Here is a 16,892-nt window from a genome sequence, read left to right on the forward strand (position 1 = left end):
CTGTGCTAAGTATGCTACATTTACTATCTCATTGATTCCCCTCAACAATCCTGGGAGGTAGGTGTAGGGAGGGAGGGAGGAACTATTGTTCCCATGTTACAGATGAGGAAACTGAGGCAGAAGCAGGTTATAGAACTTGCTCTTGAGTCACATTGCTAATAAGTGTTAAAGGCAGAATTTGAACTCAGGTTTTCCTGGCTCCAGGTCCATATCCATGGAACCACGTACTATCTATGTTAAGCAGAATTTATCTTTTTTTCTATTTGGGGGAATTAGGAAATTTATCCATCTCCTGGTTCTTTTGTACCCTTTGTGGTAACATAATATTTTATGCACATTATGATAAGGAGAGGGAGGAAGGGAGGAAGCCTTTATAAAGGATCTAGGCATTGTCCTAAGTGGTTTTTTTTAGCTATTATTATTTCATTTAATCTTAACAACAACTCTTCAAGGGAGTTGTTATTATTCCTATTTTATAGATGAGGAAATTGAGGTACACAGGTTAAGGTAAACTTGGCTCAGGTCAAGCATATGAGGTCAGATATGAACTCAGATTTTCTTGATTCCATTGTACCACTTAGCTATATAGAAAAAAGATAATGTAGAAAAATGGACAAATCTATTAGCATGAGTGAAAAACAATAATATTAAGGTAAGACATGGTTTACATTTGAGTAGCCGCAGAAAATTTTCAGAAGTCTCATGAAAGAAGAGATTGTCCCGAGAATTGGCTATCTCACTCCCTAAAAGGGGGGGATATGATTATGAAGAATGGTTCTGGACCTCACACAAAGAATCTGTGTACTGAGAATGAGAGTTGATCATGTTGCATTCCATGGAATTTGAAATTGCTTCCTTTCAAGTTTGAGGAGGTGGGGACCCACTCACTACATTCAGTACATTGATGGAAAGCAATGGTGTTCAGCTTGTGCTTATTAACTGCCTTTTCATGAGTTTCCAGGGCCAAAGTGACTTTTACACACTGTTGAATGGTCTTTAGTTTTCCTACCTCTCTGTGTGGGATGTTGTAAGGATTAATTAGCTAATGTGTATAAAGTGTCTTCAAGCTGAAAATTGCACAAAAGTGCTAAGTCTTATTAACTTCTTAGTCATTAAAGTTGTTTGGACACTTTTGTTGTTTTTTAACATTCAGAAACCAGATGGTAGTGGCTGAAATGTATTAATTTTTCCCATGCTGGGAGAAAGAACAGGTTAGAGTAAGTCAATCTTTAAAAATATCTATTGTACAAGAACAGATAAAAACCAATGCTGTGAATGTTCTTTTTTTGGGAGTTCCTTTTTATCCATTATAATCCATCTCTAAGGTATTTGTCTGCTTCTCATGACTCTTTTAGTAATGTCACAAATCTTTCTGCTGAATATTTGTCCAAAATGTGTCTGATTCCACCAATACTGAATTGTGGTTTTACTGAAGGATTCAGGGAAGATTCATTTCTTTACCCTCTCTTTTGACAAGAAACCAAGTGTAAAGAGTACTGACTGGAATAAATTATCAAGGGTACTATGTTGTCTCCATCCCTAGTGATTATTAAGAATAGAATAGATATTTATATGTCTTGAATGGCTCAGGTAAGCCTTACCTAAAAGCAGAAGAAATATAAGATGGCTTGAGATAATGCCTCAGTCGGATAAATGAATGATATCTGTGGGGGAAAATAATATTTTCTTAACTGTGTCAGTAATGAAGGTTCTATGCATACATGAAATATGTAGAAGTCTTTTGATGTGATTTTTAGTTGAGGTTAAAAAAATCTCCTAGAGATAGGGACATGACCCCCAGAGTCTTACCTTTTGTTAAGAATATATTAAGAGGAGTTTGGTGGAAGCTGAAGTGGCCACATCTTCTACTTACATGGAAAGCAAATATGTAATAGAAACAATACACTGGCCAGCAGTCTAGAGTCAATGGCTTTCCATTGTAGTTTCAGGATGATGATTGTGAGTAGGTGATGCAATGAATAGAGCACTGAACGTGGAATTATGAAAGCTCATCTTCCCGAGTTCAGATTTGTTCTCAGATATGTACTAGTTGTGTGAATTTGACAAAACACTTAACCTTACCTGCCTCATTTTCCTCATTTGTAAAATGAGCTGGAGGAGGAAATGGCACTCTTCAAACCCATTAAAGGATACCCTGGATCTTGCTTTTTCTATTAATATTCTAGACTTCTAACCTACCATCCACCTCTTCCCCTCATCTCCTGCAAACAAGTCAGTTAAATAAAATCTTCTATCATTGGTTAACAACTATAATGAGAATTCAATGAAACACTATACTAGGGCTATGTGGTTATTTTTTGTCATATTGAAACCTGCTAGTTTCTTTCTCAATGCAATTCCTGTCCATGGTGCTGACTGCTTATGTGAGAAAAAAAATTATACATCAATATCACTACCCCTTCAAAAGATCTCAGTGACTTCTTACTGTTTGTGGGATTAAATACAAATGCCTTCGTATAGCATTTAAGCTAATCAACCTGTTCAATCTTATTTCATATCACTGCCTTTCATAAAACACACATTTCAGCTTACTAGTGATGGTTGGATGCTGATGAAATGGATGAGGAATGGAATGCTTGCATGAAAAAAGATATCTGAACCCAACTTCTGCAAAACCAGAAAAGGCTAGTCCAAATAAAATTCACATTTTTGGCTTCCATGTTTCATAGTGAAATACTAATGACTCTGTGCTCTTGTAACCCTAACTGTTGTACAGACTAGTCACGAATCCTAAAACCAACCAATTGAGCATCAATAATTTACTAAGTACTTGTTAATTGTCAGTCATTCTGCTAGATATTGGGAATATAAACACTAAATAATGAAATACTGTTTACTTCCTGGATGCATCACCTTTGTTAATTGAAATCTCCTTTTACTTCAGGGTCCAGCTTAAGTGCCACCTCCTCTATGAAGCTTTTCTTTTTGTAGAGGGAAGTTCTTCCCATTTTTACCCTAAGCTGAAAATAATGTCTCCCTTGTCAAGTTTGTTCTAGAGCCCGTTGATTGGCTCTTTTTTCTATATCACATTATGTCTTATAAAAGGTTTTTTTGAATACATGTTTTACCTTCTCTATAAATTGATACATTTTTTCAGATCAGGGACTATGTAATTTTCATTTCAATATACCTACTTTTAAGAAAGTCCATTTTACATAGTGGGCCACTAAATGATTGTTAAATTACGTTGAATCAAATTAAGAGTAGTCATAGTATCCATGACTATGTTATATATCCTACATTAGCAGCTCAATGCCAGTATGGCATTGAGCAAGGATTGAGTTGAACATTCTAAAATTTGATGAGTAGGATGTCAAGCTGCCATTCATTTTTGCTGGAGACTGTTTAAGAAACACTAATTTTAACAGAGAAAGTTCTTTTCCTCTTTAAATGTTGCATAAGTCCTTTAAATTAATATCTCTTTATTTTCCATACCCATGGAGAAATAAAAGAAATTAGGTTTACTTTGTGGAATGGTAGCTATATTGTTCATAAAAAGAACTAGTGACATTAAAGTTTGTTAGACCTTCCCAGGAAGTAAGGAAATTGTGAAATCTTTTTTCTTAGAGTTGTTTTCAAATAAATAGTCCCTCATCTGTTGTTAGGTGGGCCTACAGAAAGCAGTAGGAAAGATTAAGGGAACTAATAAAGTAAATGTAATCATTACTTCTAAATAATTACCTCAATAATAATAGGTATTACCTCAGATAAAAATAGTTCCACTTAAATAAGCTCACACAATGATACCTGTAAAATGCCTTTTAATCTAAAAATGTCACATCATTTGAAATAAGTAGTATGATATAGTAAAAAGATTAGGGTCAGAAAACTTAGGTTCCAATTTGACTTATGGCACTAACTAATTAAGTGAATGTTGCCAGTGTGGACTCACTATCTGGGTCTCTGGACCAGTTTACTGCAACTGTTTATAAAAAAATATATAACTGACAAATAGAAAGTATTTAATTTGAGACTCCTCTTGGTGAGAGAGGGAATTTAGGAGCATACATGTTGATCATGATATATAATCAGTTCTCTAGTGAGGCAGGACACACCTGAGGCTGCCATCAGAGAATCATCTTCTTATATAATATACTTCAAAGCCATGGAGAGAGAAGAGGATTGGTGATTATTAGAATGTGGATTTTTACTTTTATTTTACTAGAATCTTAGTTACTCATTATATCAAATGATGATATATTCAAGGCTAGGAAGAGCCACACTGGACTTAAACTTTTTTCCTAGAAGACATCATATTTATATCAGTTTTTCTTATTATGTTTGTGACATATTTTAAACAAAGAAGGGTTTTCCATATGAATATCAAACCCTTTAATATTGTCATTCTGCTTGGGTTTGTTTTATGTATTTACAATGCAATTTACAAATACAGTTACAAGCCATTAAGCCATAAATGTAGAACTGAGTCAGAAGTTTTGTTATAATCAATAAAGTCAGTATAAATCCTATGATACTTTGGAGAAACTTAGTAATCATTGAAATGATAAGTTGCTTTGGGGCTTGGGAGTCATATCCCTTTTTTACTCTTTAGATTGTCATTAGATTGATATTTTGTGTTTATAGGTTTATTGAACCATACAAGATGTGAATGCGTTTGTAAAGAACACAAATTTACTTGTTTTTGGAAGTGTTGCTAGTGTTCTCATCTTCTAGTAATAAATATGTTCTGTCTTTTGTTAAGAAAGATGGAATCAGGCTGACAAAGTGCTTTCCTAGTAATTAATTACTCACCATGAAGCTTTTGAACTAATAAATATTGATTTTATTCAGTCTCTTTTCAATTTTGTAGTGAAGCTTTCTGCCATTTTTCTTGATATACTTTGTTGTTGGTCATCATATTAACAATACACTGTGTCTGATCCAACTTGTATTTATATTGTATTCAATTCTTGAAGCCAGACAATAATGATAGTGGTGGTGGTGGTGGTCATCAATAATAACTAATAATGACCATCATTATCATTATTGAGGTATCATTATTCTCATCTCTTTTGATAGAGATCAAATCAAGATAGTACTGGTACAAATTGCTATGCTACTATGATTCCTTTCTACTCTGTGTTCTGTAGACTATTACCTAAGTTGTTGAAATTACTGAATTTCTTAGTTGAGTAAATAATTGGATAAAGATTCCCCACAATTAGAGAGTTAATCTTTTTCTTAATATAGTCCTGTAGCTTTATGCTAGGTCAATAAGAATACTCTTTGGAGCATTCTCAGTAAAACTCTAAAAGCAGAACAATAGGCAGCTAGATGACAATGGGCAGAATGCTGCATTGTTTTCTCTTTAATCAATTTCTGTTTTTGTTGTACTTGATTACTTATAATTAAATAGATGACCAGAGATCTTCTTTATCCTCCTTCATTGACAATTTTCTATTGCCCCTGATTTCTTTACTTTTCATAATTTTTAATTTTTAACATTTTGATTTTTCTAAATTTGATTTTTCTAAATTTCTAGATTTCAGTTGTTAAGGAAATCTAGAATTTTCAGAATAATTTTGCTTTTTTGATCCTTTTTGTAAATTTCTTTCTTTTAATTGGGTAACAGTATTTCTTTCTTTTCTGTTGCACATACAGTTCTCTTTGAAATGTTCCAATAACTCTCTATAAGTCTTTAGTAACTCTCTCTCAAGCTGTTTCTACCATGATGCTGTTTGACAACTATACTGGAGAGTATTCTTTGATAAATTCATCTTTTCATTTATGTCTCTTACCTTGTTCATTGCTATTGCATATACTAGCTATATGTACATTCCAAAATGTTTTTATACTAATAGAATAATATATTCATTCAAGATAGTCATATATAATACATTCCCATTTTTAACAGTTATTATAAAATGGTATATTTATTCTGCTTGTTATTTTTAGACTGTCAGACTTTGTAGCATTCTAATCAAAATAGTCCATCTCCTTTTCAAAATCATTTGAGAATTGCCTGCTGTTTTTCTTTCCTGTTTTATTACTAATCCTAATTCTTAGAGTTTTCATTAAGTAAAAATTTTAATGGCCTGAAAGTCTTCATTTTTTTCCTCTTCAGATTTTAGTAGTTATTCAGTTTCTCTTTTTAAATCTAATCTAAGTTTAGTTATTTTTTAAAGGATTGTCCTACCTTGCTTAGTAGCACACTGTTGTATGACTATCTGCTAAGGGTAGGATTTATAAAAAGCAATATCAAGTCCTCTTCTGCAGCTACTGAGATGTTTTTTATTTTGTTCTGAGATTGTACTGGTGAGAAAGGAAGGAAAGAAGGAAGAAAAGAGGAATGGAGGGAGGGAGGAGAAAGGAAAGAAGGAAGATAGGCAGACTTACTATGTACTAGACAGTATATTGGGGATCAAAATACAAAGACAAAAATGAAATAGTTCTTTCAAAGGAGCATACATTGTAACTGAGGAGACAACAAAAATTCACATTACTGTACACAAAGTCTATGCAAAATAATTAAAGGTAATTTTATTAGGGAGGTGTGAGCAGTTAACAAGAGACCAGATTGAAATTGCAGTTTTAGTATAGAAACTAAATAACTCTGCCACTTTTCTTGAAAAAAAAATCCCCTAACTTGAGAAGTCTATAAAATCCTCCTTCTGACACTCTTCCAACATTTTGCGGGGAAAGTATCTAAAACCATAGTATACTGACCTATGAGGGCCTATAGTCTCATTTGGTCTCTCTTTTTTAATCTTTTCCTTTTAGCTTTATTTTCTTCTAGATAGATTCCCCCCAAAATAACAGATTGATATGATAGGTGGTGGTGAGGAATGGAATAGCATTAGCTGTTAATGCTATCCTTGGGGCAAAAGTATACAATATTACATATATTGTCATGTAGCATAAGAAGAAATTACTGATTATTTTTGACTATTGTGACTTGTTTATGAGTTTTCCATGTTTTCCTTGGGACAAATAAATGTATTTGTTGTCTTGAGTGCTTGTTTAGCAATCTGTGGAGATCTTCCATCCACATATGCAGAAATCTAAGTACAAGATATATTTAGATATTTTTTTAGACCAAACCAAAAGCCCAAAAGAAACTAGTATCTTTAGGTATTCCCAATGATTGGACCAGATCTATTTAAGCCCAGAAATAGGGGTGCTAGGTACATTAGTCACAGTTGTAAATGCCGTCAACTCAGAGAAAACAACTTTTTGCAAAATCCTCAAAAAAAGTATTTTATCCAAAGATTTTTTTCTCCATTAAGACATTATGGCCTATTACTATATATATTATAATCATTATAAAAAAGAAGCTACATGAACAGAAATAGGCACGTTAATAAAAATAACAATAAATCTCTAGTGATAAATAATAATAAATTTCTGACTTTTGTCTATGCCAGGTTATGCAGATGTATCTCCCATTTTGTGGGATTGCCATAGCTAATGCTCAACTGTTTGCTGCCTCAAGGAAGGAGTATGACAGAAGCAGGGTAAGTAAAAAACAGATCTATTGACAAATCTCATATTTCTCCATCAAGTTCTTATGAGTAATTTAATTTTTTAAAAAATAGCAGATGATCTTTGGATGGGCCAAGAATATTTTACTTCAAAATAATTTATGTATAATCCTTCCAAGTATTTAGTTGATGATACCCTTCAGTCTTAAATAGAGATGGACACAAAAAGTGGCTTTGATGTTGCTTTCTGATGGTGCCTCTTTCATGGCTTCATTTCATAAGGAAAATTAATTTGAAATCTATATTGTAAAACAGGCGTTATATTCTTGAGGCTTTGGATTTATAATGGTAATAAAACATGAATATTTCATAGTTCTTTCAAAGAACTCCATGCTTTTGACCAACATGTTCTAACTAGGCCTCAAAGATTATTATTTTTATTAGACTATTTTTTGATTGTTGGGGCAATACTGTTAAATTTCACAAAATGTGTGCCATATGCTTAGTGCAAAGCCCTGCATTTTAAAGATTTACAAGTGTTAAATTGGAGCAAAAAAGTTAAAACAGTTTGTTTTTAGATGATTCTGGAAGTCACTACTTGGGTCATCAAAGAGATTAGATGAACTTTAGAACTAATGTGATGTATTAAGGATAGATTTAGAGTCAGAATGTTGAATTCCAAGTCCTGCTCTGTCTTTTATTATGTGAATCTATGCAAGTCACTTCTCTGAGCTTCAATTTATTCGTATGTTAAAAACAAAAGAGAGCTGAGCAGGATGTTTTCTAAAGTCCTTTTTAGTTCCTAATTTATGATGCTATGAATTATTTTAACCAAATTGATTAATCAAGTATGTCAAACAATTTATCGTTTTTGTCCAAAAACTAGTTGGCAGATGTTTTCATTGAATTAATTATCTATTTGACAGAACAAAAAGAACTGATTGATTTTTTTTTTCATATGTAGAGACATATTTTCATAGGAACACAGGCTTTCCATGTTCTCCTTCCATTCTGTGGTTACTCTGAGTTATTAATTTGAATTTTTAAAAAATCACTTCTTAGTCAAAGTACACTTTGTACTTTAAAAAGATAAAATGGCCATAATGGGATTCGCCAGTGAAAATTTTAAGTCAGGTCCATTTTTTCTCTAAAACAAACTTTTTTTTACAGGTCTCAAAGACCATCTCTTTACAATTACAATGATATGGAAAGTCAAATGGTTGTTAGATAAAACAAACTAACACAGAAAGCTAATCTGAATTATTAAAGAGAAAAAATGATTTCCCAAAATAACAGGAATTTTAAAAATCTATCTGGCGATTTACTTCAATTATCCATTTTTCTTTTGCTCTCATAGATACAGCCACAAGGACAAGAGTAGATTTTGCTGTTACTTTTGCCCTCCAAGAATCTGTGGTTATTCACAGGACAAAATAGTCAATAACTATAGCAATCTAGTGTTTGACAAACCCAAAGACCCCAGCTTTTGGGATAAGAATTCACTATTTGACAAAAACTGCTGAGAAAATTGGAAACTAGTACGGCAGAAACTAGGCACTGACCCACACTTATTACCATATACCAAGATAAGGTCAAAATGGGTCCATGATTTAGGCATAAAGAATGATATAAATAAATTAGAAGAACATAGGATAGTTTACCTCTCAGACCTGGGGAGGAGGAAGGAATTTGTGACCAAAGAAAAACTAGAGATCATTATTGATCACAAAATAGATAATTTTGATTATATTAAGTTAAAAAGTTTCTGTACAAACAAAACTAATGAAGACAAGATTAGAAGGAAAGCAATAAACTGAGAAAACATTTTTAGAGTTAAAGGTTCTGATAAAGGCCTCATTTCCAAAATATATAGAGAATTGACTCTAATTTATAAGAAATCAAGCCATTCTCCAATTGATAAATGATCAAAGGATATGAACAGACAATTTTCAGATGAAGAAATTGGAACTAGAAGGAATTGGATTCTAGTCATATGAAAAGGTGTTCCAAACCACTATTGATCAGAGAAATGCAAATTAAGATAACTGAGATCTCACTACACACCTTTCAGATTGGCTAAGATGATAGGAAAAGATAATGACGGATGTTAGAGGGGATATGGGAAAAAATATGGGACACTGATACATTGTTGGTGGAGTTGTGAACGAATCCAACCATTCTGGAGAACAATTTGGAACTATGCTCAAAAAGTTATCAAACTGTGCATACCCTTTGATTCAGCAGTGTTTCTACTGGGCTTATACCCCAAAGAGATCTTAAAGGAATGAGAGGGATTTACATGTGCAAAAATGTTTGTGGCAGCCCTTTTTGGAGTGGCAAGAAACTAGAAATGGAATGGATGTCAATCAATTGGAGAATAGCTGAATAAATTATGGTATATGAATGTTATGGAATATTATTGTTCTGTAAGAAATGACTAGCAGGATGGATACAGAGAGGCCTGGAAAGACTTACATGAACTGATGCTGAGTGAAATGAGCAGTACCAGGAGATCGTTGTACATGGCAACAACAAATCTATATGATGATCAATTCTGATAGCCATGGCTCTCTTCAACAATAAATTCATTCAGAATAGTTTCAGTTGTTCAGTAATGAAGAGAGCCATCTACACCCAAGGAGAAGACTGTGGGAACTGAGTATGGCCCACAACATAGCATTTTCACTCTTTAATGATGTTATTTGCTTGCATTTTTGTTTTCCTTCTTAGGTTTTTTTTTTCTTTTTAGATTTTTCTTGTGCAGCAAAATAATTGTATGGATATGTATACATATATTCAATTTAATATGTGTTTTAACATGTATTGGAATACCTGCTATCTAGGGGAGGGGATTGGGGGAAGGAGGGAAAAATTTGGAACAGAAGGTTTTACAAGGGTCAGTGTAGAAAATTTACCTGTGTGTATATCTTGTAAATAAAAAGTTATAATAAAAAAGAATCTATGGTTATTCCTTCTGTGATCTTACTCATGATAACAGCAATAATTAGAACTCTCCTGTTATTGAAATCTTTACAATTTACAAGTCAGTACCTCACAACAATCCTGTAATAGTATAAATATTGTTGTTTATATTTGATAAATAAGGGAACTGACTCTTAGAGATGAAATGACTTGTCCAAAGTCACTCACCTAGTATATTTTAGGTTCTTAGATTCCAAGTACAGGTATTTTTCCAGTTATACCAGTTTTCATGAGTTACAGTGTTTAAAAAAATGGTGGCAAACCTTCTGGATATGAATCTCTTTGAAGGTAGCCAGGCAGGTCCTTGGACAGTAGACTTATAGACTATTATAGGAACTATATTTAAAGAATTTATAGCTGGGGAAAACTTGTAAGAGCTAAAGCTGTACCAGCAGAGCCTTTGAGAATCAGCAGAGTAGGGCTTTGAGTGAGAATCCTTTCATTCCATTTGAATATACTATTCATCATTTAAATAGTTCATATATATGACATCAATGGGCTTTATTTCACTGAAATTCAATTTGAAAACAATACAGATGGGCTACATTTAATGTGTCTTACAATCCATGGATAAGGAAACTCCAGTTTAGGTTGTTTAAATGTTAAATGTCTTAGAACAGAACTGTTTCTTCAGTTTGGCAGTGCAGAATTCCATGAAGCTATCACCTTATTCTTACAATGATTCTGTGTAGGAAATGTTACCCAGGATTTCTGATTCTTGTTTAATTATTCTTTCAGTTGGATTGGTCTCTTGAATACGATGAGATGTAGAGTGATCTAGATTTCTGGTAGTCTAGAGGTTAGTGGCTATAAGAGAGTTATTAAGAATCCCCATTAAATCAGCCGCAGGTTCTAGGAATGAAAAAATTCACTCATTTCTGAATATTAGTTACAAAATGAAAGTTTAATGTTAGATTGAAATCAATTTATCCAGAGACTGACTTTTATGGTGGCAAATCTATGGAAAACTGAGTTTTGCACTGAGAATGCAGTTCTCAGTGGACAGAAAGTCTCGGCAGCTGATGAGCCACTGAAGTCCACCTGCAAAGACTTTAGTTGATGGAAGCTCATTATACTGGGTATCTTAGTGGGGATTGGGAAGCTCGAACAGATCAGAACCAGTGGGGGCTGGGAGAGCCTAAATTGGCTCAGATCCAGTTGGGGCTGGGACAAGCCTGGATCTCCCATTGGAATTCAAAGGATGCTTTTTGACCAGGCTTTGTGAATCAAAGGCTCTGGCAAGGGAACTTGTCTGGGGAGGATATGCCTCAGCCAGGAGGGGTTGGGAATCGGAAAAGAATCACAGATCAATAAGAAATACAGTTTCTTAAAGGGACCACAATCCACTTCAAATGCACTGACCCATCTCATTAAACATCAATCTAAAAAGGCTTAGCGAAGTTTCTACATGTTTAACATTTCAAAACAACTTATACATTCTTTCAGAACAGCTCATTCATTTTTAATTGAATATAAACTTTTGTTGCTATGACCAAAGGTGGAGTTAGTTAGTAAAATGTTAATGCAAAAATGCTGTGATATACAATACTCAGTATTTGTTTAGATCATCAGAGTTGGAAAACTCATTAAACATTTTTCTTAGAAGTCAAGGTCATATCAAAACCTGAAGAAACAAACATTCTTTTGCCAAACCCTTAAATATTAATACTGATGGAATATTTGATATTTTAATCTGATGTCCATAGAAGATGAAAGCCTGTGATCAAATCTCTGAACAATGTTATTTCATATTGAAAAGCTCATTAAAAGTTCTAGCTAGGTTATAATTTAAAGTAGAAAGGACTATTGGATAAGAGGTTACAACATAATCTTTAGTTTTAAATTTTGAAATATGAGCTTTCTTTGTAATAAGTATACAATGCATTTTACTGTTTTTGCCAATCCTTTTCTTTTCTGATGGATTCCTTTCTGAAATTAAATATTGTCATAGACTGGACATTCTGTTAAAAAGAGTGATATGATATAGTACTTGTTCTTTTTCTGGAATTGAATATAATTACATTTAATTAAACAGGCATATATATACACATATGTATACACTCATGTATAAATGTGTGCCTGTGTACATACACAGTTCCTTATATGTGAAAAGTACTTTTTTAGTTGCTGGGGATAAATACAAAGGAAGAATGATTCTGTTTCCTGCAATCAAGTACTTTATAATCTAGTAGAGGAATAAATTATGTTTGCAAATTGCTATAATACAGGAAAGAATGTGATAAGTATATAGGGGAAGGCAAACCACTAATTATGATAAGCATAAAGTTTGATATCCTAGTTTTGTACAAGATGTCTTTCCATGTCTGGAATGCACATTCTTTTTATTTTTTGTCTCTTAGAATTTTTAGCTTCCTTCCTTCAAGCTCAATCCAGGTTCTGTGAACTTTTTTGAGATGGCTTCTCACATATTGCAAATTAATCCTAATCTCTATATATTCCCAACACTATCCCTGTCCCTAGTTAAGTGTTCTCTCCATCTTCAAATTATCTATACTATTTTAATACTTTTTGTATTACCCAAGACAGTATAAACTTCCTGAAAATGGAACTTTTTCATTTTTGTGGTTGTGTTCCCAGTGTCTCGTATGACACCTTGTATATTATAGGCAACTACTTATTATCCATTGAATGTCCTTTTTATTCATGGTACTAGGCATTTGTTAATGAAAATGAGGCTCTTGATTTTGAACAAGAGGATAATACTTATTGCCAAAGGGAGAGAAATGACCTATTTATTATTTTATTAAAGTAATAATAAAAGAAATATTAATATTTCTTATTAACAATTCAATAGAATTTATGACCTGTTAAATCAATGTGATTAGGTAGGAATTATGAGTCTGTCATGATAAAATTGTGGGTTTATTTTAATTGATTTGTGAAATATTATTATGGGACAAAAGGATTCCTAGGCTGAAAATCACATGATTGCACAGATTGCTACTGTCACCAATTTTTGCCTTTTCTTACCAAAGGGTAATTTACCTAGCAAAATATTAGAAATATATAATGAACTAGGAAGGATTTTAGCTAGTTGGGAGAAGCCATATATCCTTTTTGCAAAAGAACTCCATGTTTCAAAGGAATATTATCATTCAGAAATTATGGTCCTATGTGAACTGTTATTTTAAAACCTTGAGATTTTCTTCCAGTATAGCATTTTGTCAATTCTATATATACTAAACTGAATTTCTTTCTTTTCCTATAGGCTCTGCTTGAGGTGGTTAATGACCTTTTTGAAGAACAAACTGACCTGGAGAAAATTGTTAAGAAAATCATGCACCGGGCCCAGACGTTGTTAAAATGTGAACGCTGTTCAGTTTTGCTCCTAGAGGACATTGAATCACCAGTAAGTAGCCTTCTAGATTCCATACAAATTTGAGCAGGTATATTAATGGCATAAAGCCTGGGCTATTTGCAATTGAGCTCATGTACCTGAGCCTTGAATCATCTCTTCATAATGATAGTGTATTTGAGAAAATGCAGTCTTGCCATTGTACAGTCCATAATGCAAAAACTAGTGAGGGAACTTTGCTCACAAAGTAAAATTTTTCCCTCTGTAAATCTTCAGTCAAAATGATGTCATTTGGGGGGGTATTTAAAATGCCTGTTCCCTGAGATATCTACTTGGGCAAATGGTACTTTTCTCAAGCTCTGGGATCTAGTCTAAAAGACTAGATAGGGATACTTTGACAAGGGTGAAGGGAGGGGGCTGGGGAAAAGAAAAGACTATCAGGATGAATGGAAGTGTTAGGTACTACCTTCACTTTGCCTCACTTAAATTTGAACTGAGGGGCTCTTTAAAAGGACCTCTAACCCATTATTTAAGAGCACTTAAGATCAAGAGCTCAGGGTTTTTTTGTTTTGTTTTGTTTTGTTTTCTGTTCCAATGTGTTTATTTTACAGTCCTGTGGACCTGTCTAATAATTTTAATCACTTCTTTTTATGCCCCTTTTGGCTTATTTCCCTTTTTTTGTTTAGTGAAGTAAAGCAAATGTATGCATTTTAATGTCCTAAGGCAATGGTATCTACTGCTATCTATTTTCATGGATCCTGTCATTATTACTTACTTAAAAATATTAAGCTTGGATCTTCCCTTCTTGGCCAGGCAAGGCTTCCTCTGAGTCAAATATCATCCACAACTGAATCCAAATGTTCTACAGATGATTGATAAGGAAACTTTGACATGTTGATTCAGACCTGATCTGCTCTTCCCTTCCTTAGGTAAAATAGTAGCACCTCTGCTCTTAGTGGTTTACTATGTTGTTATGAGACGTAATGCAGACCCTTTATGAGCATAGTCCATTGCAGCTCCGATATCCAAAGCTTAAGCCATTTGCCACTTTCTCCTTTCCTGATAAATGGCAACCTAGGAATATGCCAGCAGGTCCCCCACGGTTGATTGCTTTTTGTGTTGCCCAAGAGTCAATGGTTATTTTCTGTGTGGGGAACTGTGGCAGCTACCTAATAGAGCCTACAACTATGGGGAGGGAGGGAGGGAGAGAAATCTGCAGCATGCGACTTCCTTAGTTATCAAATCATTTCATTAGTGATTGAGGAGCCTGTGAGCAGCCAGGCAAAATAGAGAAATGATGCAGGCAAAAGGTCTTTTTCCCTTGGCTCATCAGGGAATAATGTTTCCATCAAGGAGAAAATCAAATCTGTTTTTCTTAGGTATGTGCTTACCTTACTTGAGTGTTATGAGGATTGCTTTAAGATTTTATTCAAGAGCCTTTGGCTTCTGAACTAAAACAGTGCTATAAATGCAAAACAATAATAAAATTAATGATTGTAATCAATTTAACAACAGAGAAGTTAAATTGTCTAAGCTGTTGGTAGGAATTTAATATCCTTGCTGAGAACTTTCTCCAAAGGGCTGGAATAGTTTAGCAATTAAGAGCCCCTCCAATGTCCTCTAGAGATCTATACTTGGCTGCACTTTGTTTAGAAAAGATAATTGCTTTTGGACTTCAGAATTATTTTCCTCAGAGTATACCAATACTACAAGAAAGTTTTGAGATTTCACCGAAGCTTAAGAACTGACTTCACAAAGATTTTTAAAAAATAATTTATACATATATATTCAGAGCTACCTCCCTCTATAAGAAACTTACCCTTCTTTCTAATGTATAATAAACAATTCTGAATAACAACTCAGAATTTTATTGAGTGCTTAATATTTAAAAATTGAAGTTTTGCTAAAAAATGCTTATCTAAAATGTTTGATGGTCTCTGACTTTCTAGTAGAAAAAAGACAACAAATTTTTAAGAACCTAGCTGTGAAGTTACTTAGAGATAAAATTGCATTGATTACATCAAGCCCCAGAATATCCCAGAGCTTCCTAAATGAAATTCATAATCATTCAAAAGAGTTTGCCTTATCTATCTGCATTAGAAAGACCAAATGGAGAAAAAATCCTTGTTATTCAAACTACAATGTAGAACTGACAACCTACAGACATCATCCACCAATATCAGTAACCTGAACAGACATTGAAGAGATAAGAATTTTAGTTCATAATTGAATTGAGGGAAGAGAGCAGGCTCTATTGCTCTTGGAAAAATTTAGGGTTCTTTTAATAATCCCAAGTTTCTCCCTGAAACAAAAACCCATGTTTTTTTTTTTTTTTTTTCCAACATTATTTTATAATTCTGTATGGTTAGAAATCATGGAACCTTGTAGTGCCTAAAGAATTAAGGATCACTCAAGGGATTTTGGAGAGACATTTGTTCATTCAATCATTTTTGATAAGGTTTAGGTTTTGGGGTTCCCTTTCGAAGGGAACCAAATGATAAGGTCTAGATTTAGGGAACCAAAATGAGATTAGGGTTTCTGGTGATCAGGGAGTTAAATGATAAGGTCTAGTGGAAGGTTCGGGGTTCAGGGAACCAAATGGAGAGGTTTGGCTCCCCTGCATCTCTTTGGGATTCGACACAAGGGTAGGGAGTTTTGGGGAACTCCCTTCTGGTGGGCAGAGGTTCTCTGTAAAATAATTTATAGAACCGAAAACCTAGATTAATAAAAAGTTTATTATAGGGATTGGGAAATAAGGTTAGAAATCCTGACAGAGAGGCATAAAGTCTGGTTAGGGAAACAGGTGAGGGTAAAGAGAGGATAGCACTGGAAATATTCCATTGGGCAGAGGCTTAGCATGGCATAGCCTAGTATGGTTTAGTATGGCATGTTTGGAACCTTTGTAAAGAGAGGATTTTAGTTTGGCTCTTTTATAATAGGAGCTTTGGCTACAAGTTGAAGGGGGCTCATCTACTGGCTGGGTTTCAGCTTGAGCTGGAATTTGAATAGAATGAGTTTCCTTAATTGAATAGGGTTGGAATTCTAGATAACAGAATAAAACTGTTTGTCTTGTTTCCCTCAAGTGGGCTCCCTCACTGAGACAGAATTGAAGGAGATTTTCTCCTTCAAGGATTTTTAGAGTTTTGGGCTCC

General features: G+C 33.8%; 1 protein-coding gene across 1 annotated transcript in view; it reads left to right on the forward strand.

Annotated features, from left to right (window-relative positions):
- The window catches only part of PDE11A (phosphodiesterase 11A), a 452,396-nt gene that overhangs the window by 168,140 nt on the left and 267,364 nt on the right, over positions 1-16,892 (forward strand). The window contains exons 3-4 of the mRNA XM_031960412.1: positions 7,386-7,475; positions 13,654-13,794. Of these exons, the coding sequence (XP_031816272.1) occupies positions 7,386-7,475; positions 13,654-13,794 (231 nt within the window). The remainder of the gene's footprint in view (positions 1-7,385; positions 7,476-13,653; positions 13,795-16,892) is intronic.

The sequence above is a fragment of the Sarcophilus harrisii genome, chromosome 3 (genome assembly GCF_902635505.1).
Source record: "Sarcophilus harrisii chromosome 3, mSarHar1.11, whole genome shotgun sequence".
Classification (NCBI taxonomy): domain Eukaryota; kingdom Metazoa; phylum Chordata; class Mammalia; order Dasyuromorphia; family Dasyuridae; genus Sarcophilus; species Sarcophilus harrisii.